Source organism: Meles meles, chromosome 4 (assembly GCF_922984935.1).
Source record: "Meles meles chromosome 4, mMelMel3.1 paternal haplotype, whole genome shotgun sequence".
Lineage (NCBI taxonomy): Eukaryota > Metazoa > Chordata > Mammalia > Carnivora > Mustelidae > Meles > Meles meles.
In genome coordinates, this window is record NC_060069.1 from 59,167,780 (window position 1) to 59,191,891 (window position 24,112).

At 39.2% G+C, this 24,112-nt stretch overlaps 1 protein-coding gene across 7 annotated transcripts in view; it reads left to right on the forward strand.

Annotated features, from left to right (window-relative positions):
* The window catches only part of PEX5L (peroxisomal biogenesis factor 5 like), a 227,116-nt gene extending 203,336 nt beyond the window's left edge, over window positions 1-23,780 (forward strand). For all 7 annotated transcript variants that reach the window (XM_046003225.1, XM_046003226.1, XM_046003227.1 and 4 more), the window contains 7 exons: window positions 3,307-3,423; window positions 5,807-5,950; window positions 8,923-8,993; window positions 10,270-10,467; window positions 11,115-11,280; window positions 11,671-11,828; window positions 17,230-23,780. In XM_046003225.1, the coding sequence (XP_045859181.1) occupies window positions 3,307-3,423; window positions 5,807-5,950; window positions 8,923-8,993; window positions 10,270-10,467; window positions 11,115-11,280; window positions 11,671-11,828; window positions 17,230-17,434 (1,059 nt within the window). In that variant the 3' untranslated portion in view covers window positions 17,435-23,780. The remainder of the gene's footprint in view (window positions 1-3,306; window positions 3,424-5,806; window positions 5,951-8,922; window positions 8,994-10,269; window positions 10,468-11,114; window positions 11,281-11,670; window positions 11,829-17,229) is intronic.
* The last annotated feature ends 332 nt before the right edge of the window (window positions 23,781-24,112 follow it).

Consider the following 24,112-nt stretch of genomic DNA (forward strand, 5'->3'; position numbering starts at 1 on the left):
ATAGTTTAACTCAAGGCCTGCTCCATGTTGTAATACCTCCTCTTAAATATCATTTTATGCTACGTGTGTTTGGTTCATAATCTTCCTTTGTTCCAATTTTAAAATAATGAGGTAGAAGGGAAAGATTTAAATAAAGAGAGGAAAGGAATCTAGAAGAAGATATGTATTTACAGCAAATGAAAACATCAAGATACTCATAGATGTATATTTGTGCTTTGAAGTTGAAGATGCTCTGTTTCATTCTTTTTTTTTTTCCAGTGATACCAAAACACTAATAACCACACCAACCCTTATTGAACACTTTCCATGTGTTTCATGCCGCAGATATATTTTCTCACTTAATCCTCACAATAACTGACCAATATCATTATTGTATGTTCATTTGAAATAAGGAAAATGAGATCTAGAGGAGTCAAGGGTCTTGCAGAAGGTCAGTAATGAAGCCACATTTGTTCCCGTGTCTATATGAGGAGAGAGCTGCTGTTCTTAACCACTCTACCACATATCCCAAGTTTCTTATGAATATCTACCATTGTTATCATCAGAAAGCTATTTTTAAAAATGAAAATGGATTGCAAGTAGCTCATTTCTGGTGTAAGCAAATAACTTATTACCTGTACTATACTGTAGAGTATAAAAAAAAAATCTACAAAATCCCAGAACAGCTAAGAAATCATCAATACATAAAAACCCCCTCAGTCGTGTTGACAAAAGTTAAAATTCAAGTGTGTTTCAGGTTTCTCTAAAATTGATTAGAAATAGAAAAAAGAAGCAGTGTTAATTGCAGTTACGTGAATGAAATCTAGATTCTGAGACTGGATGAGAATTGATTGTGCTAAAAGTAGTCATATGTAATTAAAGGAATCTGTGCTGTGCACTTTAATTAGTCAGCAGATCTCATTCTAAGTGGTAACAGTAAGTCCTGGTGTATCTCATTAAATAAAAGCTTGGCAGCCTCACCTCTAGTGAGGTCCTGTTTTGTACAGTGGTCTTATTTCTGCATCCACGGATCTAATTTGAAACTGCAGGAAAGGTGATGCATGCTTTTGTAATCCAGATGTACATGTTATGGAATCATCTTCATTCTTTCATTCAGAAGAATTGGGAAAATCAGTAAACTTTATAATCACTCCATAGATTTATCTTAGTTTCTATGGAGACAAGCTGAATTTACATCTGTGAAAAGCTATTCCAGAAAACATGTCTCCAAAATTTTTTTTCAAAAATTTTTTCCAAATTCCTCAGTATCTAAATAGTCAGGTTCATGGTATTTTTAAAAAGGATAGATAATTGTTCTTGTTTTATTGTTTTGAACCTTTTAAAAAATTAGAACAGCAATGTGTACTCATAGAAAATGCAGAAACTGCAGAAAAGTACGAAGAAGCAGGAAAAAAACACCATCCATCATCCCTTCATTCAAAGACAACTTACTCTTAATATGACAGCATATTTCTTTCTAGTTTTTTTTATCAAGCCATTACTTTTGTATATCTGGGATCATTCTGTTTGCATAACTTGGTATTCTGCTAGAAAGACTTGCTAAAAAAGAAACTTTGATTCCTAACCTTAACCTGGATAAGTGATGCCCATTCCATGTGCTTCTAGCGTCTCAGACACAAATTTGTCAAGGTACTTGCAGCCCTGAGGCTTTGTCAAGGGGAGGCCTCTGCTGAAAGGAGAGGACCACTCTTGTGGTAGGAGGGAGTATTGTGGACATAATAAAGGAGAATAACAAGACCTACTATTTATTTACATCCCAGGACATTACATGTCCTGGGATTAAGCACATTGATCTGGCCTTTATTCCTTGAACACATATACCCGTAAGCTTATAATTATCATTCAGACAAACTTTGAAGTGTTTCCACCATAAAACAACCACCACCAGGCATGAGGGTAGAATAGAAGGTAAGACTAGAAGGATTGAAAGGTGAAGGGCAACTTTGATGGTGTGTTAACAAGTCACAAGACTTAGAATCATAGAAATCGAGATTTGCAGCTAAGATTATGCATCTCAGTCCCAGACTCAGGTGTTCAGACAATAACACCCCTTGATTTCTTTAAAGAAAATTAAGTAGTTTCCAAATATCTCTCTTACTAACTTAGACTCAGTCACCAAATATGGAAGGATTATGTGGTGCCAGAAATCAAGGGCAGAGTCTCTACCCTCTTGTCTATAATACTGATGGTTAACAAACAACAAGCCCCAACAAGTGGTTCCTTGAAATCCAGTTTCTATATCCCTGCCATGTCGGAATCAGAGTTGAAGTTAGCCTCCCCAGTCATACCATCTGTCACCCTCTTGGAAGTCAGGTCAGTTCATAGGGGAAAACCTAAAAGCTAAGCACCAGTTTCCCACTCATCTCAGAACCACCACCCTACTTCTCTTTCTCACCCCTGGAAAGTTCCCCTTCCTCTCTTAAATTCTTTAAAATATTTGCCCCTTTTTCCTCATACCAGGACTCCCGAAGTACTCTCTTCAGGCTTAACAAAATAGAAGCCAACCATGGACAGATCTTTCAGAAAATTTCTGCTTCAGTCTTCCCCTGAAGCAAAGGGGAGCAAATGGCCTAGTTTCCCTTTCGGAAAACATAAAGGAATATTATAAGGAGAAAAACACACAGTAATATTTTTCAAAAAATCATCCTGCTATAGACAAGACCTTCACTAAGAGGACTCTGTTAAATTCACACTGAAAACCAATGTCTTTCATTCTTTAGCACCAGGATGCCATATTTCCCACAGGCGATGAGCATGGGCTTGAAAGCCAAACTGGGGTTCTGATCCTATGCAATCCTAGCTTTGTGACCATAATCCTCTATGCTCAATGTTTTCCTAGCACAGTGCCTAGCACAGAGTAGGGTCAACTAATGTTATTTTCCCTTGTCCATGGTCAGCTGCTTCCCCAAGTCACTGCCCATTCAGTCCCAAAGCCATTGATGTAATTCCTCATATCCTGAGAGTAAGTTTAAGATCATCCTTCCTAAAATGTGTGCCCAGTGCCCACACTTGAAGCAGCTCAAGTAATGGATTTTTTAGCTGAATTTGGTATATATGACCCTTGTCCTTCAGATGGTAACATTTTCCTGCCGGAGAAAGTCACAACTAATACAATTCAACACTCTGACCACTAAGTACCCTCCAGGAGCTCTTCAACCATGAGTATCATTGGATGTGGCCAGTTTGAACATCTTATTCCTCCTCAGAACTCATTCTGATCTATGAGGAAAACTGTCTTTCTAGAAATAAACCAGGTGACATAGCATGGTCCTAAATCCATCTCTCTTCATTTTTCCTGTCTCCTAGTCAGATACAGAGTTTTGGGATAAGATGCAAGCAGAATGGGAAGAAATGGCTCGGAGGAACTGGATATCAGAGAACCAAGAAGCTCAGAACCAAGTTACAATCTCGGCCAGTGAGAAGGTGACCGATTCTGTTCTTATATATGCTGACCAGCTTTCTCAACATCTTTGCATCATATTTTTATAAATTAGTCATTAAATATTTTGCAGAAAAGTCAAGAATTAAGTAGACAAATTAATATCAGTCTGACCTAGAAGAAATCCTGGTGGATGAAAACAATGTAATCCTCCAATGTGTGAAGACAGCAAAGCTGGAATGAAATACCCTTATTTTTATCAATGTTAATTAATACAGTTTGGCAGCCACCAAGAGCTTGCATCTTGACTGTTGGCAAGTTACTGAACTAACTGACATTGAGGGTGGGTTGGAACAAGAACTGACTAATCTCACAGTGCTTTTTGTTAGTCATTCATTGAGCCAGGTGAATTAGCTAACAGAAATGGTATCAGCAGACAGGGGAGTAAGGTGGGGGCTTAGGGCTATATTTCGCAGGTGGTCCTTACACAGCTAACAAAGAAACTCAGTGGAAAAGATGCCCTTCACACAGCCAGGTCAAGTCCCAGGGACAACTCCCAAGCCCAAGATATTCCCCTGAAAGGAGCCCCAGCAAATGTGTGAATTTAGTCAACAACCAGCCAAATTGCCCACGAAGTCCCAGTTGCCCTTGGGTTTATGCTTTTAAAAACACTTGGTGAAAAAATAAATAAATAAATATAGGTAAACAAGTAATAAAAAAATAATAAAAAAATATAGGAACACTTGGCGAAGAGGGGTGGGACACTTTTCAGAAATAAATTTAAAGGACTTGAAGGATAGAAAAAGATACGGAATTTTCTTACTGAAGGAAAAACTATATATGTATATATATGCATGTGTGTATATATATATGTATATATATAATATGTGTGTGTTAAGGATTTTTTTGTGGTGGAGGAAGTCTCAATAATATTCAGTTCTGCATAACTTCCATCTGTTCACTCCAACAAATATTTATTGAATGCCTATGTAGCAATATATTATGATGATGAATAGTCTTTGATCATAGAGGATTTTCAATCTACATAGTCATTAAAATGTCTTCCTTCCCCCAGTATTCTCTGCCCTTCAGTAGGCCAGGCAATCTCATAAAATCAGAGTAACTATCTTATTAAAAATAACCCTATTCCACAAAGAAATCAAAGCTAAGCAAGAAGAGAAAACATTGATATAGATTATCAGACTCTAGGCTATAATTCATGCCCCTGAGGCATGGCTGGGACCCTGAATTCCTCACCCCTGGGACCCCGTATCTGCACTACAGTTTATGTAGTGACATAAACTGGTCATACCCTGTGGCTTAGATAAAGAGGGCTGTCTTTCTCAGTGACAATGGAGAATGAAAGTCTCCATTTAACCTATTTTAAAACCTTAGTAGCATCATTAACAGACTAGCTTATTTGTATCTATCAAATTAGAAGGATATTATGATGACCTATGCTGGTAATGTTGCAACAAATCATTTCCTTCAGATAATTCCAAATAGAGTTTAACTTGGGACAAATCTCAAAAGCAATTCAGTTATACATATCAAGACCCTCAAAATAGTTCATAGCCTTTAGTCTAATAAATCCCTCTAGAAGTCTATCCTAAGGTAATAATTATAGGCAGACAAAGATTTGAGCACAAACTTTTCACGGTAACTTTATTTATGAAAACAAAAAAATTGAAAGTAACCTGAATGTCCATCAGTAGGACCTTGGTTAAATAAGTTTTGGCACAATGCAAATAATTTTAAAAACTAAAACTATGTGGGGCTTAAGCTCCAAGACTGTATATGAGCTTATTCGTTTAATTTATATATTCATAGAAAAAGATTATTTATACCTCTATACAATTTAAATTTTTGAAAGAAAGGACCTATAACCTTAAAACACACATTCTCAATAGGGCAAATATAGCCCCCCATAGGACAAAAACTGGCTCAAGAAGTAGGAAGGTAGAGAAAATGGTAGATAGTGGAATGGTTTGTAGCCCTCCAAAGAGTCACAGCACATAAGCAGATGTACAGTGTGTGGTATTAACATTTCAGGGGAATGAGTGGTAACACTTAGCAAAAATACATCTAAAACTCTGTATTTTTTAAATCTCAGGGGGAAATGGCTAAAGCAAAAAGAGCAAAAGAGTAATAGACAGAAAACAAACCCTAAAATATTAGCAGTGATACGTTGTGGCATGATGGATAACTTTTGTTTCTTTTTATATTATTCAATAACAAAATAATAACATCCAAAATTTATATAATGAAAATGTACTACCTTCACAGGAAGGGGAAATAAACAGTGATATTTAAATAAGTTAAATCATTAAAATAAATTAATTAAATTCAAATTCAAAAAGACCTCACTGAATATTAGAATGAAGAGATAAACCAATAGATCTCATAGTTCCCTTCTCCATGTTGTAGGGATATTACTTTCACACTGAAAATCCCTTCAAGGACTGGCCTGGAGCATTTGAAGAAGGCTTAAAAAGACTGAAGGAAGGGGATCTGCCCGTCACCATCCTGTTCATGGAAGCAGCGATTCTTCAGGACCCCGGAGATGCAGAGGTAACGTATTCCCTTCATCTTGCTGGGCTCACAAAGTGGCTGCATGTGAATGAGGGACCAGGGACCTGAAGAGCTCTCTTGGGCTACATTTGCATCAAGGAAAGGCTCCCGAAGGAGTTAACCTGGCTTCCTCTGCTGTATGTTTAAAAGTTAAAAATAGATACCTGTTCTCTAACCAAGTCAAATGTGCAGTATCCACAGTGCCCCAAAATAAAAGGGCAGGGACAAGAAATGACAAACCAAAATTGTCAACCTGGAGGTTGAGCAGTAGTTTTCAGGGGGCAGTGTATAGTCTTGTCTAGGACTAGAGCCACACCCTACCCCACCCTTGCCTCGTCCAACGTTTACTGAACAGTATCATACTGTGTCCCAAGCAATGTGCCAGGCTGGGAAAATGGAACTGTTGAAAAGATACATTTGTGTTCTGTCTGGAGAGACAAGTCAATAAATCAATGCAGCGTAATAAATGCAATGTCAGAGTATGCACAGGCTGCTACGAGAGCAGAGAGCAATGTTTCTGAGCAGGCTTTCTCCTCCAATTAAATCCAAATTTGAGATTTGAAGGAGGGGGGCTTAATGAAAGACAGCAGGGACATCGATGTGTTAAGAGGAAATGGTTTGTGTGTGGGCAGTGGGGCGTGAAACATTATTCCAGGGGGCTAAGGGGAGAAGACAATGATGAGAGAGGAGGTAGGAAGAGGTGGGTAAGCTTCTGAAATTCATGAAAGCCAGGGGAACCACTAGGGAACTCTACTCAGCAGAGGGTACAATCAGATTTGCATGTTCAAAAAAAATCCCTTTCTCTGAGGTGTGGAAGGTGATGGAGACAGCCAAGAGACCGCCAAGAGAGGCTTTGCCATCCTCCCTTAGTCCACTATGTTTCCAAACCTGCAGAGGCCTGTAATAAGATAGTGGTAGGTGTAAAGTCTTCTTTTTTAGTTTGGGAGTGATTTTCAGGCATCATCTCCAAAGGACTCATCCTCATAAGGGATGTGCAGAAATTCTAGGGAGAGGTATATATGGTGCTGAGACAGCAGTAGAGAGTTAAGCTTCTAGGCTCTGCTGTCCTAAATGTGTGGGTTCAAATCCCTGCTCTACCACTCATGAGCCATGAGCCATGTGGTTGGAGACAAGTCATTTAAACTGTCTCAGTTCCATTTCTTCATACATAAAATGGAAGTCACAATTATAATAACTATCTCATTGGGTGTTGTGAGGATTAAATTAGTTCATGCAAATAACGTGCTTAGTTCATATCTGGTACATCAGCAATTAGCCTTCATTATTATTATTGGTTGTACTTAAAGTTTGTATAGAAAGAATGAGTAAACCGACTACTATGTTAAGTCCCTGGTATCTCGTTAGTCAAAACATTGACAGTGAAATGAGATTGAACTGAGACTTGGAATGTGAACCAAAATATTGGAATTTTTAAGAAGATACATGAATCACTACAGAAGAGAAAGTCATTACTTTAGTAGAAAACTATAGGCTATCCCCCCAAAAGAATATCATCTTACATTTCTAAATGCCATGGTATTTTCAAGTGTATTATATAATTTGACACAATAACCCTGGAAGGTTAAAAAAAGAAGTATACATTATTATGTCAGATTCATAAATGAGAGGATTAAGGCACTGTGTAACTACTGGATCCCAACCAAGGACTCAGGGCTTCTGAATCTTGGAGACTCCAAAATTCAGATAAAGGACGGTCTGTGAACAGTGAAAATGACACCATGCTCAAAGGCTAGCAAGAAGCCACTAGAGAGGGATTGTTTCATCAAACTTAAGAAGCATTCTAAGATGTATGGAGGGTGAAATCAACATCAAGGCTTCTCTGTGTATAATCGATAGAATAAAAAGAATAACTGATATTTGGAGGGGAAAAAATCAGTATTTTCATGAGTTTATATGGCATGGGTAATAAAGACTCAGGATGATAAAGCCAATATAATTTTTACAGTACTTGAGGATGATTCCATGTATCGTCATATAGTTTTGATTTCAAATGTCTGTAGGTGTAGTTATGCACTCCCCAAACCCCTTTAAAGGGTCTTTAAAGATTGATATACCCTCATCCCCAGCAAATTTGAGGACAGTATATGTAATGAGAGGTTTTGTTCATGGGATTGTTCTTGTAGTGATGTGAGAATTATTGTTCTTCTAAATATATAGGGAGAAATTTGTTATACTAAAAACTTTCGTTCTAGGTATGAAAAATGTTATCTGCTTGAAGATATTCTTCACATTGTTGACAATAGCAAAGGACTGAAACAACCTGACAGTAATAGGTTATTGGTTGAGTAAACAATAGGGTATCCACCCAACAATATTTAAATTAAAAATTATAAGTATAAGGATTTTGTAGAAACATGAAAAGTGTTTATGCAGTAATATAAAGTATAAGTGTAGGCTATAAAATTATGTATGTATTATATTACATTTTATATGTGCTTTAAGCATTTGAACAGCGATGTTAGAGTCATGAACACATTAGAATGGAGAGTTTTGTTTTTATTTTCCCTAGTTCCTAAAGTTTCTGTTAGCTCTTATAGTAACAGTCAGACTTGCATCTGTACAAATTGATTTCATTTTGTACATCTTGAGATTCCTTGCTACATAAAGTCCACACTATTCAGCAATATTTCTGGGTTATTTTCCATCCCTTTTCCTCACAAATGCATACTTTTATATAATTATCTTTTGGTTTTAAGGCATCTAATACCATGAAATCTCAGATACTCTAATGTTTCCATGGGTCACAGGAGAGTAAATACTGAGAATTTGTCCAAATGGCCGAGGATCTTGACCCAGAGGTCAGAAGAGCCTTTGAATAAAGAAATGCTTATGATATTTTTCCCTTTTACAAGACTCTCGAGTCTGAGACAGGTGGTTCTGCATGGAGGGATCTAAAGCACAGGAATGAATCTGCTTCCTCTTGCAATGTTGACCTCGGTTGTTTTTTGCAGGCATGGCAGTTCCTTGGGATAACCCAGGCAGAGAATGAAAACGAACAAGCAGCTATTGTCGCCCTCCAGAGGTAGGTGAAGCTCAGTGCAAAATCATGGGCCGGGTGGACTTCTGTTTTTGCTGTCTTTTGACCCTTAGGTACATTGTAAAGAATTTGGCCAGGATAAGTGCTGAGATGCCACATTTTACTTAGCTGCAGGAAACAAGAATCTATGAAGAAATAATGTTCCTGAATCGCAGTGTTTTTTCATCCCCAAATCAGCTGACTTTCACTGGCACAAAAGTGACTATGTCAAAAGTGGTCATAAAATAGACTCATTACATATATAGTTCCTCTTAACTTTCTAGCCTTCCGCAGCATTTGAAAGTTTTCCTCTGAAGAAACATACTCAAAATAATCTCAGTGTAATTTTAGCTCCTTGTGTCTACAGAGACTCTCCTGAGAGAGTTTCAGTGACCTACAAGGATAACCACTAAGCCCATGACTAAAGGTCTAGACTGCTTTGGGTGGATGTAGCATCGCGCTTCACTTAATTAGGGCCCTCTGTGTACCCTGAAAAAATCACCCCTACTAAATCAACTTCCCCTTTCCCTATACAACACATAGTCCCTGTATAATCTCTCCCTAAAGCACTGATGTAGGTTGCTGTCTAGGGTTCACTACTCAAAGTCTTCTCCAGCGAGCTTCATTATCACCCGGGAGCTTGTCAGACCCGCCCAGCCTCGGGCCCACCCCAGGCTGACTGTATTACATCCTCTGCATTTAGCAGATCCCCAGATGATTCTCATGAATCGCCAAGTTTGAAAGGCCCCTGCTAGAGGCTAGTGGAATAGCATGAGGGGGAGCAGCTGTAGCCTGTGCCCCGTGTAAACCCACATCAGTAGTCTGAGAAACACAGGACTCTCCCTCTCCTTTTTAAAACACTGTACAGCCTTTCATCTCTGCTGAATCAAATTTACCTCAAGTCAGTTTGCTTTGTGGATATGATACATTTAATACATCAAATAGTAGAGCGGCACTAAAACAATGCTATCTGTCCTCATGAAATGAACTAAGAAGTTTCATGCAAGGATTAGCCACCCTTTCTATGGTTGTAAACCATTTATTAAGTTACTGGACCTAGCGCTCATCAAGATGAGTTTTAACTTTCTTAAAATATACTTAGGTCCCAATTTTCACATAAATAAATATGGTATTTTCCAAGGACTTAACATAAACTTAGCCATGCTTTTGCACCCTTTAATTAATAACAACCCCAAATTTTCTAAAGAACTGTTAGACTCTAGCTCAGAAAAAAGTCTGAAATTGGCTATTTATTTACCTATTTATTTATGCCTTCTTGCAGGTGCTTAGAATTACAGCCCAACAACTTGAAAGCTTTGATGGCGCTGGCCGTGAGTTACACTAACACGGGCCATCAGCAGGATGCCTGTGAGGCGCTAAAGAATTGGATTAAGCAAAACCCAAAGTACAAATACCTTGTGAAGAGCAAGAAGGGATCTCCAGGCCTTACCCGGAGGATGTCCAAGTCTCCAGTTGATAGGTATCCTGCTAACTAAATTACAGTCAGTGGTCAACACCCCGTTACACAATTAGGCACCTTAAGGGTAATTAACAAGCCTCACCAGCAGCCATTCCAATACGCATTCCTGCTAGAAGAGCAACTCTGACAACAAAGACTGATGACCAGAACCAACAACTGGACACATGGTCAAGATTGTGGGCACTCACAGACATTTTGCCAGAGTACCATAATTTCAAGCAGAAGGATGTGTACATATAATTAACCTAAAATAAATTATAGAATGCACCCAGTTTCAAAGCCTGAGAACTGGCTATGAGTAAAAATGGAAGTCCTTCCTTCTAGGTGTTTTGTTTCTCTCAGCAGTAAATCAGGATGTTAAATTCATTCTCGTGGAGCCCTGTGGTTTTCCACATTGGCACGCATAGGGTCAATGGAACTGTCCTTGGGAAGACCTTATTTAGCACAGCCTGTTTCTGTGTACAGGAAAATAATTCATGAAAATCAGCAGGTATTTTTTAATGTGCAGTATTAATAGTCTCATTAAGCAAAGATATTTTAAGCATAATTTTTCCGGTCTGTAATGTTCTCTTGGAACAGAGGACATAATAGTAAATAATATATGTTCAGACTATTTGGAATACACATCTCTACTTTTTCCCTCGTAGCTCTGTTTTGGAAGGAGTTAAGGAATTATATCTGGAAGCTGCCCACCAAAATGGAGATATGATTGACCCAGACCTACAGACAGGCCTGGGGGTACTGTTCCATCTGAGCGGAGAATTTAATAGAGCTATCGATGCATTTAACGCTGCCTTAACTGTTCGGCCAGAGGTAAGTGCACAACAAGAAACCGTAGGGTTCTCTGTTCAAAGTAAGTTTCTCACAAGCTACACTTTGCACATTTCTGCTATCTCTTATTTCCCTGCATCCAATGGTTAAAGTGATCGGTACTAACAACATGCTACTGTGGCTGTTAATCCTCAAGTACCTCAAATAGAAACGTGAATTGTCCAACAGCATCCAATGGTAGCTGCTCTCAGATGGACGAAAAGTCATTTCACAGAGCCATCCATACCATTTTTTGAGTAATTCTCCACCATCATGATCCCTACCCATGAGCCCTGGATAGATGTCTAGCCACCATGCTTCTTCTGCCAGCAATATGGGAATACTCTGTCACTGTGGCTCATGCTGGGTATTAGCTTGGATTCTTGTCATCAGGACTATTCGTTATGGAACCGGCTGGGGGCAACGCTGGCGAACGGAGACCGCAGTGAGGAAGCCGTGGAGGCCTACACACGTGCCTTGGAGATTCAGCCAGGCTTCATCCGATCCAGATACAACCTGGGCATCAGCTGCATCAATCTGGGCGCCTACAGGTGCAGTATGGTCATAGGCTGAGAACCAGGAGCCACGCTCAGGGCTGAGGTGGACTAACCGGAAAGGCCATTTGCCAGTGAAAATACCTCCTTTTGTAGGAGTAGCCCTCCTCCTCTTGTTAAGGGAACAGCTGAACCTTTGCCTCCTGAGGCCTGTTGAAGTGGGAACAGTCTGCTTTGGTGTTTCTCCGTCTTTGGAGAGTGGCAATTGCGTAGGGCATCTGGTGAATGAAGATTCTTGGGCCCCTCCCCCTGCGATTTCCAATCAGTCAGCCTGGGTTGGGGCAACTCTTTGAGAAACTTGAACTGTCCAACCCTTCATTTCCCAGGTAAAGAGAAAGAGAACCTTGGGGGTGGGGGGTGAGGCAGGGGCACCCAGTAAAATAACTTAAGAAGGTCTAGGGCCAGCTTTGGGCAAAGCACAATCACAAGCAAAACTACTTTGCCAGTAAAGTTAGTTTAAAAAATTTTTAAAGAAAAAAATCTTTTCTTTAAAACAAATGTTAAATGGTGGGCTTATGGTTTAAAATGTCTTTCTTGTTTTCTCATTATTCTTCATCATCCGGTCTATATCCTTCATTCTATTTTTAACTCATCAACAGGAATGAACGACCTTTATTTCTTTTGGGTAAGGAAAGTATAGGTGAGGGATACCTGGGTGGCTAGGTTGGTTCGGCGTCTGCCTTCTGCTCTGGTCATGATCCCAGGGTCCTGAGATCTAGTCTCATATTGGGCTCCCAACTCAGTGGGAAGTCTGCTACTCCCTCCCCCTCTCCCTCTGCCCCTCCGCCTGCTCCTGCTCTCTCTCTCTCACTCTCATTCTCTATCTCAAATAAATAAATAAAATCTTTTTTTAAAAGTATAGGTAATTTTCCCTTCTTTTTCAACTTCTAAGTAGGTATTACTTTCATAACTGGAAAAAAGAAAACTGTTAGTCTTAAATCCCACAAAAAACCATAAACCCTTTCTCTTTCTCAAAAGAGCCAGGCTTTTAGAATCAGAAAAGCCTGGGTTCAAATCACAGCTCTGCCACTTACTGGTTTCGTGATCTGAGCCCACAACTTTTAGCCTCAATTTCTTCACCTGCTTTAAAAAAAAAATGGTAAAATAATATTTAGCCTGCAGGATCATTGCACAGATTAGATGTAAATTGCCTAAGCACGGAGCAGTAGTAGGCATCTGTTACCATGACTATGACAGTGGCCATCATCAGGAAAAACCCCATCCTTATTTATTCAGATAAGTCATCAGAGAGCATCCTTTTGACACCTGAAGAGCCGCTGTTTCTGAACTGCATTTGGGGACTGTGTTGGGGGCAAACAGTGAGGTTTCAGAAACTGGTTGCTTCATTTATACTAAAAGAATCTTAGAAAGAACATTAAGTCACTGGATTATACCAGTCCTCTAGGAGGACCTCACCCAGGTTAAAGCCAGGAATAGCTGAGTGACTCTGGAGCAGATGGTTTGCTTTATTTTCCGGACATTGTGAAGGTAGCCGCGGGAGGCTGGCCTCACAGCAGCCGCACAAAGGGCCCCAGGGCGCCTGCGTGGTCTCCTCCTGCCCCAGCAGGCTAAGGCTGACCCTGGTGGGTTTGCATACTAAGTTCATTCCTGCTCTCATTTCACTTTCCTAACCTGATTTTATCTTCACCCCTTCCAGTCACTTATTTTCTCACTATGTTGTATATATGTACTTTAGGAGATACTTTGTTTGAAACAAGGGGAATTGGAAGTATGTATGTACCTGTAGACATTAAATTCAATTAAAGGAGGCTTTTATAAAGCTTCCAGATGAGTCTTTCTTAACTGGAACTCCTCATTACAGTGTAGAAAACAATACTTGAGAAGTCAATAAAATACTTTCTTGGCAGTCGCAGATGTAAGGCTCAGGAGGGTAACCATTAGCTGGCGCCGGAAAGGGTCGTGATAGGTGGAAATGGGCAAATCCACTGAGGGAGAATTTTTAATCCTCTAGATGAAAGTCACCTGTACAGGAGCAAGTCAGTTTTAGAGTTGCCAAATAGCATACAGAATGCCCAGTTAAATTTTAATTTCCAAGAAACAGCAAATACGCTTTCAGGTAAGTATTTCCCAAATATTGCATGGGACGTGCTCACACTACAGGTAATGAACTGTTTATCTGATACTCAAATTTAACTGTGCATTTACCATTCTTGGTAAATCTGGCAACCTTGACTGCATGACTACTTCCAAGTTTCAAAACATCTCAGCAGAGATTTGTGGGTCTTTTACTATCATTCCACATGTGGAAAATCTTGTTAAGTACTAAACATTTTGCATTTTTTTTCCTGAGGAAAAAAGACCATTGAGTGAGACATCAGCTTTAAATGAATTCTGAAAATAAGTTTAACTTGAGATGTAAGTGGATAGTTAGGAAAAGATAACCCTCCATAGAGATATGACTCGGGAAAAAAGCCCTGAGCTGGTTCATATTCTTTCATATCCACCGGAACCTTGGGACACACCCCTCAAGAACACAGATGTCTGTGTATGTGGCTATATCCCCGGCTGTTTGTCATTGCACATTTTCTGTAAAGAATCAAAGGCAAGCCTTTCCCCAGTACTGTACAACTGAAATAAGAAGAGGAAATTGTTGGCAAGAAACCTGGGTATAGCGTAAGACACTACCCCTCTGTCAGTAGGAAGTCCCAGAGTAGAATTTAGGCCAAAGAATCTTCACCTTTTCAAAAGTGAGGACCTCATGGGGTGCCTGTTGGCTTCTGCTCAGGTCATGATCTCAGGATCCTGAGACTGATCCTCGAGTAGGGTTCTGTGCTCAGTGCGGAGTTTGCTTAAGATTCCCTCTCCCTCTCTCTGCCCCTGCCCCACCCACCGCTCGCTCTCTCCTTTCAAATACATAAATAAATCTTTAAAAAATAAAAAGTAAATTTTAAAAAAAGAGTGAGGACCTCTTTTTAATGAAAACATAGATCATCACATCCCCTTTGATGGTAATGTTTTAGTATTAATATATGGAGGGAAAGATATTATAAAATGAGGAATCCTTTTACTGAATGCATGTTATTAATCAAGACATACACAAACAGCTTATTCACATACACATATGTGTGAAACGTCTGAAAACTATATGCACATCTACATGCACAATCTTCTGAGTCTCCCAAAAGGACTCTGTGTTCCCATGTTAGAGAGCAGATTTAGACTCTCTTCATAGGAAAAACCTCGCATCACTTGGTAGGGCTAGCAAGTTAGACTATTCCATTTTTCCCCGGGTCCCTCAGAGACCACTGCCACACACCTGGGAGCTAGGAGTGGCCTGTGCCTGTGCAGGTTCCAAGATCTTCCTCCTCTGAGTTCGTACAAGCCTAGGATGAGGAGAAGAAAGGGAGTCATTGTCATCTGAGCTGCCATCCTGTGACAAGAAAGCCAGAAAGGGCCTCCAAAGCAAACTCCACACGTGCATCTCTTTATAAACCTTCTTCTCTCGCTGGATTGCTAACCCTCCCAAAGAGAGGACAATTAGAACCCCACTCCTTTCCATTAGCCAGGTCGCCACGCACAGTGCCACCATCTCCCGACTGCCCTTTACTTCCCGGCGGATCTCATCCTATGGATGAACAAATGCCTGGACCACGTGCACGGACTCAGAAGTCCAGCCTCACTTCAAAGCTTCCTACCAGTTCTCACTCATGACGACCTCACAGGAGTACATGGGATCAAATGTGTGAAAAGCTTTTAAGGAGAATGAAGCGGGCACAAATGAAAGCAGCATCATTACTCTCAGCAGAGCCCAGTTTGTCACAGAACACATGCTTCCGGTGCCAGGGGTCCTGAGAGGGTGGACACCTGGGAGCAGAAGAGCAGCTGGGGCTGGGAGGAGCTGGAAGGCCTGACTCAGACTTCATGTTCTCAGGACCCCCTTACAATTTTAACAGTTACTGAGGACCTCCAGGGTCTTTTCTATAGATTCTATCAATATTTACTCTATTAGATGTTAAATGGAGAAAAGTTTAAAAGATGTATTTAAACATGGGAATTAACCACATGTTAACATTATCTATTTATGAAAAATAATGATTCCCCAAAACAAAAACGTGCTCGGTGAGAATAATGGCATTGTTTTATCATTTTTGCCAGTTTTTTTTAAATTTTTTTATTTATTTCTTATTTGCCAGTTTTTTTTTTTAAGATTTTATTTATTTATTTGAGAGAGAATGAGTGAGAGAGAGCATGAGAGAGGAGAAGGTCAGAGGGAGAAGCAGACTCCCCAAAGAGCTGGAAGCCCGACGCGGGACTCGGTCCTGGAAGTCCAGGATCATGACCTGAGCCGAAGGCAGTCGCTCAACCAACTGAGCCACCCAGGAGCCCTGCCAGTTTTTTTAAATATCTTGACTAATAGAGACATTCTCGTATCTGCCTCTGCATTCAATCTATTGGGATTTCACACATCATGTAATCACTGGAAAATTCCATCGTACACTCATGAGAAAATGAGACCAATGTAAAATAACATCTGGGGATTATCGTAGAACTGATTTTGACCTCATTGACCCTTGGAGTTCCCCAGACCGCACTTGGAGAACTACTGATCTAACTTAATAAGAGCTTTCACATAAAAGGATCCAACTGCACCTCAACAACAAGGTTTTAAAGTGGCTTCTATTCTTCCTATTACACGGTTGGGGAAACTGAGAATTGGAAATATAAGAAATTAGGATTCTAAGCCCAGATACTCTGGTAACAAATCAACTCAGTCCCAGCGACCTCCCATATTTCTATCACCAATGGGAAAAATTAAACCACTTTGTTCTTTTTTTCCTCTCAAATTATTTATTTTTTTAAGATTTTATTTATTGATTTGTCAGAGAGAGAGCACAAGCAAGAGCAGCAGCAGGTAGAGCGACATGTAGGCTCCCCGCTGAGCAAGGAGTCCATGCAGGACTGGGGCCCAGGACCCCAGGATCACTACGTGAGGCAAAGGCAGACACTTAGCTGACTGAGCCACCCAGGCATCCCTTAAACCACTTTGTTTCTGAGTAGGGTCAGATGCTTCTTCTTCAACCCTTGTTATATAAATCACATTTGCAAATGGATTAAGTCTTTAAATTATCCCTGAAAGTGGAGAAAAGCAGAAGCACTAATGAGTTAGCAACGGTTTCACTGTTACTCTTTCCGTCCCACAAGACAGTGCTAAAATAAAATTTGCTTTCCTTTTTCTTTCTGATTTCACTATACTAAACAATTATTCTTTTCACAAAAGAATAATGAGAGAATCAGAAGATTGTTCACCTGATGATCTAAAGCACCACAGAGGGATGATTTAGCATTTAGGATTAAGAGAAATTAATCCATTTCATTTTATAAGTTGCTAAGTCGAACTTTGTTGCATTTTTACATGTCTATTTTTCTACCCTCTTAGAGAAGCGGTCAGCAATTTTCTCACTGCCCTCAGTTTGCAAAGAAAGAGCAGGAATCAACAGCAGGTCCCTCATCCTGCAATCTCTGGAAATATCTGGGCCGCCCTCAGAATCGCACTCTCTCTGATGGACCAACCGGAACTCTTCCAGGCGGCTAATCTCGGCGACCTGGATGTCCTCCTACGAGCTTTCAACTTGGATCCTTGAAGGAAAAGAAAGCAATTAAAAATAATAAATCCTTGTCTGTGTAATTGTACCGAGAAATGCAAAACTATTTTATTATGAATTCCAAAAAAAAAAAAAAAAAAAAAGGACAAACCAGACGTCCAAGAGGCCATGGTGAGATAATGCAAGGGAATTCCTACAGACAATGCCCAGGCTCTGTTCAGATTCAAAAGCACAAAATTGTTCTCTATAGCGTCAAGGTTGGGCTCAAAAGAAGAACTGAGAGACACAAAGATAAACCAAGATGAAATAACGGTGTGTGAATACTCTTCCCGACCTGCAAGCATACTCAAAACATGTCCTGTGGGGGCTTTTGTCCCTATATGCAGCTGATACACATCTAAGGAACTTGCTCATGGGACACGTGGAGAAAGGAAGCACTGCCTCTGATCAGGGAATTCTGACTGTTTCTGAACTATCCCCCGCAACTCCCCCTTTTACAACATAGTTCAGGTCAAGGTGCATGCACATATATTAACTCTTGATTAAGAGAGGCGTTGCTTAAACCTGTTCCAATTTTAACTTTTACTGTAGCCCTTCGATTCCAGAGAGGGAGCTTTGCTGGCAAAAGCAGTTTTTGCACTAGAAATTTTTGCTGTTCCCAATCAAAACTTTTCTGGGACTGTATATATGCACTTTAATATCTTATTTATGCCTTGCTGGAGTTTTGTTTCGTTGCTCCAATTTTTAACTTAGGGGTGAAAGACGTGAGAACTCGGCCTTGCTAGATCAATGGACCAAATAAAAATTCCTGAAAATAGTTTTTCATAGTGTAGAGTTTTGAAGGAGTTTTTCTTAAAGCAGGTATGACATAGGGTGTAAATAGGTCAAACACAGATTTTACTCACATGCTTTCTGGGACTGTATGAACTTAAGCAAGAGAAGACGTACCGTCCCGTCATGCATTCTCTGCAGGGAGGAATTTTGATGATAATGTGATTTCTATAGACCTAACATTAACTTGCTTAAAGGTCATATTTTACTTGCTTTCTAACTGCCCTGCACACCAATATATTCCTTTTAAACCATTAATATTTTAAATAGTATTTCATAAGAGTGATACATTTTTTCCTAAAAATTAAGTGTTTTCTTAGTTCCATGATAATCTGCACTGTGCAGCCTTTTGCATTCTAAGTGATAGAAGATCAATATTTTCTAGCCGAGTCGCACTGAATGTCAGAGGTTTACTATGAAAGATGCATGCCTTTTGGCTCTCATTTTGAATATTTATCAAGTATCAGGAATTTTCTGTTGGTGGTGGTTTTATTTAATTGATACATTCTGCTCACTTCTTAATGGTGTGTTGTGCCTGTTGGGGCTTGGTGATTATTTGGAATGACATCATTTTTTAAAGAATTAGAAAAGTTGTTTGCAAAATGCTAACCAAAATATAGTATCGCCAGTGTCCAATTCTAGCAACTGGTCCTGGTAAGTGGTCCCATTCTTCTTTGTCTTTTCTCCCTCCTTCCTTCCTCCAGAATCTTCCCCAAAGCAATCCAATCCCAACTTTTTCCTCACGTTCTTTGGTTAGTAGTAGCTGATTGCTCTCATGATGATAGTTACCAAGCAAACAGCATTTGAGTCAAGACAGTTTAATTGACTGGGGAGTTAGCTTCTCCTGAGGGGAAATGTGCAGGTAGAAATTCTCTCCTCTGTTACCTCAGAAGTCCCTCCAGTAGGAAGAGGTCTCAAGGAAACACAAAACCACAAGTCCTTGAGGTTTATGTACATTATAACAACAGAGAGTTTTTTAAAGCTTATAAGGACAAAGAGTTGAGGGCCCAACGGTGTGCCAAGATTTCGCCTTTCTTGTCGAAGCTCACTTGGGCAAAGGTGGTGCCCCCAGCTGGACAGCAGGAGACAGAGACATTAAGGCATTCACCATTGGGCAGTAGTGACAACCCAGTCTTTGCCTACTTCCCTCCAGTCTCAGAAGCAAACAAAGCTCAACAAAATTTTCAAGAAAATTGTTTAGAATTTTAGAATCCTAAAATTCAGCCTAGGGAAGGACTTTGGGGCCAGCCTCCAAGTTCATGTCAGCTGGCTGCTTAGATAACCCCAATAGAAGAGCATCCATTCTCTGCACATTAATCCTCCCAATTTCTGCGCATTCACTGGCTGGCAAGCTGATTTGCATCCATCATAGTCCATTAGGAGCCTCTGAACACGGGATTCAAACACAGGTTTCTGTTATGATGCCATTCTATGCTTTCAACGGTAACTGAATTTGCAATATTAACATGACGTCAGTTAACAATTTAAAGCCTAACAGTAGGTTAAGTGCAGGATACTTTAATTTGATTGTTGTTAAGTGGTGGAAAATTTTGCAGCCCAAGTTGTATTTTGCTGTCAAAATACAAAGTGACTTCAGAGGAGAGTAGACAATTTTCCATTCCCATCATAATTTGATAATTTGCAGAACATTCAATAGGACTTTCTCCAGTATATCTAGAGTCTATCAGAACCAAGATTTTCATAGTGGTTGCCTCTCAGGAAGTGCAGAACTATTGCCCAAGACATTTTTCAACAATATTTTTAAATAAAATTAAGTAAAAACAGTTACGAAAAAACAAGTGAAAATTTATAGAAATCAGAGTACCGCCAAAAATTAGTAAGATGATAGAACAGTCTTTATTGTATACATTTTTAAGTATACACACATTCTTTTAAGGCAGAACTGTTTGGGGTATCTTACCCTGGTGGTTTGAAATTGACATTTAAATTACTTCTTTCCATTTCAAAGGGCAAGGTGTCCTCCTTTCCTTTCTGAGGCACCTGGAAAGGCTTTGAGTTTCTTTTTTCTTGTATTACTGAATATGTAAGCAAGCCTAAGATGCCTTAGAGGATACTACTGTTTTACTAGAATGGCTGTTCAGATGCTTAGATGTACCTTTCAAGAACTGAAAGCCAGTGGTCATTGCTGAATTTCAAAATATGTTATAGTTATGTGTAGGGGGCTGTTTCCACATGCTGCTGTACCCTAACACTGGGGAAGAAGTAGAGGAATAAGGAAGAGAAAGAGCCCTTACTGGGCCCATCACATTGAGTCATCATTCCCTTTGCTTTTTCTGAAGATCGTTCCCCATGACTCCTGGAAAAAAAGGCAGCTCTTGTCCACCAGGAAACTTTAACAGAAAACTCGCAGCTGTGCTTTCGCAGCCAGTCTGCATTTCAACTGGAATGGCCAATTAGTGATACTTAACCAGGTTGGAATGTCCAAGACACACCCACTTTCAGAGTTTTATGCCACTCATCTTCTTTACTGTAAAGAGAACTATTGTGTTGAATCTTGGGTCCATGTTTAGGTACTTAAGCTAGATAAATCTTTCTAGAACATTCTTGATATACAAGCAAGACTTGAACCAAACTATAGCTAGCCCAACATATAACAGGAGCTCCTAAACTCTGTCCCCTATCCTTTATCCATGAGTTCTTTGGGGATAGAAAAAGAACACAAGATGGTCATTTTGTGTCCCTTCCTCATTTGCCCCTGAATCAGTTCCACAAGACTGGACTGCACTTTAAGTTCGTTGTTGCTGTTTTACACCTTGAAACGATTCTGAAAGCATTCTAGAAACAGAAGGCTTAAGTCATGTGCCATCTTTTTCGAGGCTCATATTTTAGAAATTGTTAAACATGAACACACATGATTTCAACTTTGTAAAATAATTTCAAATTCATTCCCTTTCCAGATTTTATTGCACATTTTCCCTGTCATCTCAGTATTTATAGAACCGGTTGAAATTAAACTGTTTTGAACTAAGAAGTAGATATATATATATTTTTTTAAAGAGTGTTCATAGATGAACTCTGGCATAAGGTTTGTAAAAAGGCAATTTTTAAAAAATAAAACATATAACCTCAGGTACAAAGTAACGCATGCATTAGTACTTGCAAATCTGCCTATTCAAATATTAACCAAAGCATGCAAGATAAACTCTACTGAATGTAAATTTACCCAGTGCATGATTAAGTCTCATAGGTTAGCTTATTTTTCCTGGCTTCCGAACAAGGAAGCATTTTCATGAACTTTGTGTTAAAGTTGTACTATTAGAGTTTAATATCTTGTCCCCGAGATTGTTTTCATGCTACCACACTGAACTTTACAGATACTCACGCGTCTGGCGAATGCAGTGCGGCAGCCAGTGCCAAATGAATCTACTGAGAAATCCAGGTACATAAACATTTAAACAATTTTTAAAAAACCAGTTGAGGCACACCATATCCAAAACTCCAACAAGTCCGTGTGTCTGAATGCCACCATACAAAAGTGTGTTGATTGCCTCCATACAGTTTTGGGTTCTAAATTCTGAATAGTGCATTTCAAATATTTTCTGAAATTCAGGAGTAAGTTAGAAATACTGACATTCTAAAAAAGGTGGGGAGGTCAGGGTCATGTCAGGCACATGAAAACCATCATAAGGCGAAGTGGACAGGGGAACTTAATTTCCACAAATGTTAAGTAGTGTGTGGGGTGTTGCACCCTTGTCCTCAACATGGCCCCATTTCTATGATAAATCAGTGAACTATGTCTAAAAACACTGAAATTCAGGGATGATGAGGTGATTCCACGGTCACTCAGAACCAACTTGGAAGTCCTCTCACCGCTTTTTTCTGTAACCCTTGTTTTATGAAAAAAATACGGGCAAGAAGACCAGAAATGGAAGGAGCAAAACAGTAGGACAAAGTGGGGGGAGGGGGATCTTCTGTTAGTAATAGCTTTGTCACCGTCCCATATACCCCCAAACACAGACATATAAGCTCAAAGACAGAAACCCTCAAACGTGCAGCAAAGACTCTCGCGTGGAGGCATTAAACAGTTAAGAGGAGAAAACCCGGAAAACTAAAGTGTGAGGTTTACCAAACTCTCGTGTGGTATTTTGCCTTGAATAAGGTTTCCACTACCGGCAACCTCTGCAGAAATACCAAAATAACGCACTCTGGAGACAAGTGCCCCAATCCCAGAACTGTGTTCTCAGGACCTTCTCTACAAGAGAAAAACAACTTGCAATGAGTAGAGTATGATAGCAAAACCCTGCCAGGCTCATGGGGATACTTTTAGAAACCTGCATTCAAAACAATATTAAGATGAAAAAAAGGAACAGCAGGCAGTTTGTTGCTCAACAATAAAATGTTGTCTTTTTTTTTTCTTCAAATTTCCAGGAGAGGGGAAATGATATGACCAAAAAAAGAAAAAAATGGTAAGAGATATACATACACACTCAACTAGGTAGTCTGACATTTTCACTGGGAGATATAAAAACTTTGCATAGATACCATAAAAGAATTGTGCAGTGTGAGAAATGTTCAGGATTGAATATGTTGCCAATATCTAAAGGAAATAAAGCAGACCTAAATTTTTACTGACATCCTTTCGGTTTCCCCCATACCACCTCACTGAAACCCTCTTCAACTTTCATTGCCCAGATTTGTTTACATTGGTTGGAAAAAAAACCCGATTAATTTAATAAACTTTTTACAAATGACAACAAGCATTTATTAACTATTTAGAAAAGACGTTTCTATATATTTTGTACATCTATGAATCTTGCATATCTAGTCTAATCTGAAGATATTGAGACAAATTCTTCTGTGATGCTTCTTGATGCTCAATAATGTTTAAAATCTTGGGATTTCATTTTTAAGCTGAAATAGATAACGAACACAAAATTTAACTTTGAATGTTTACATTGAGTTTTTAAATTAAAACCAACCCAAATTAAGTGACCTATAGTAAATTCATGACAATGGGGTGGGGGGTAAAAGCTATGAGTATCCTATGTGTTAATGTATCTGTGTATTTAGTGAAATATTATGTATCATAGCACAACTCTGTTGGATATTAAGGCTTCATCTTAGTATTTCCCTGCATTGCTCTTTGAAATAAAACTACTACCATAAAAACAACCTCTTATCATATTGATGTGTTTAATTTACTCCCTTGGCTTATAATTTACAAAGTACCAAGATTAAGGTAGTATTTTTGTACTATTATTGGAAGCATGCCTTCCCTTTTTCACATTACTAAACTGTATTTATATTTGTGCAATTTTAAACTATGTTTTCAAATAAACTTTGTCTGTGGCTTCAAGGTCTTTTGAGAAATCTTTCAAAATGGGATTTGGGGATCAGAACTGCTTCAAATCAAAATTAATCCAATCCGTACTACGGGTTTTAAAAAAAAGTCTTTTATTGAATATCACCACATATGATTTTGCATGAGTTATCTGGAAATTAAGAATGCATTTTTAGATATAAAACCAAAATTTAAAATCTTCCTCCTTTGTTCATTTTTTAAGAGTAAAATATTATTTAACCTGAAATTGGATTTTGTGATTTTTTTTTTTTTTTTTAAGAATAAAAAAGTATTGGGGCACCTGGGTGGCTCAGTGGGTTAAGCCTCTGCCTTCAGCTCAGGTCATGATCTCAGGGTCCTGGGATCGAGCCCCACATCAGGCTCTCTGCTCCTCGGGGAGCCTGCTTCCTCCTCTCTCTCTGCCTGCCTCTGCTTACTCGTGATCTCTCTCTGTCAAATAAATAAATCTTTAAAAAAAAAAAAAGAATAAAAAAGTATTAAAATATATTTCAGTTTTAGGGTCTGGGTTTTTTTTTCCTTTTTTTCTTTTCTTTTTTCTTTTAATCAGTCAATAAATATTTAAG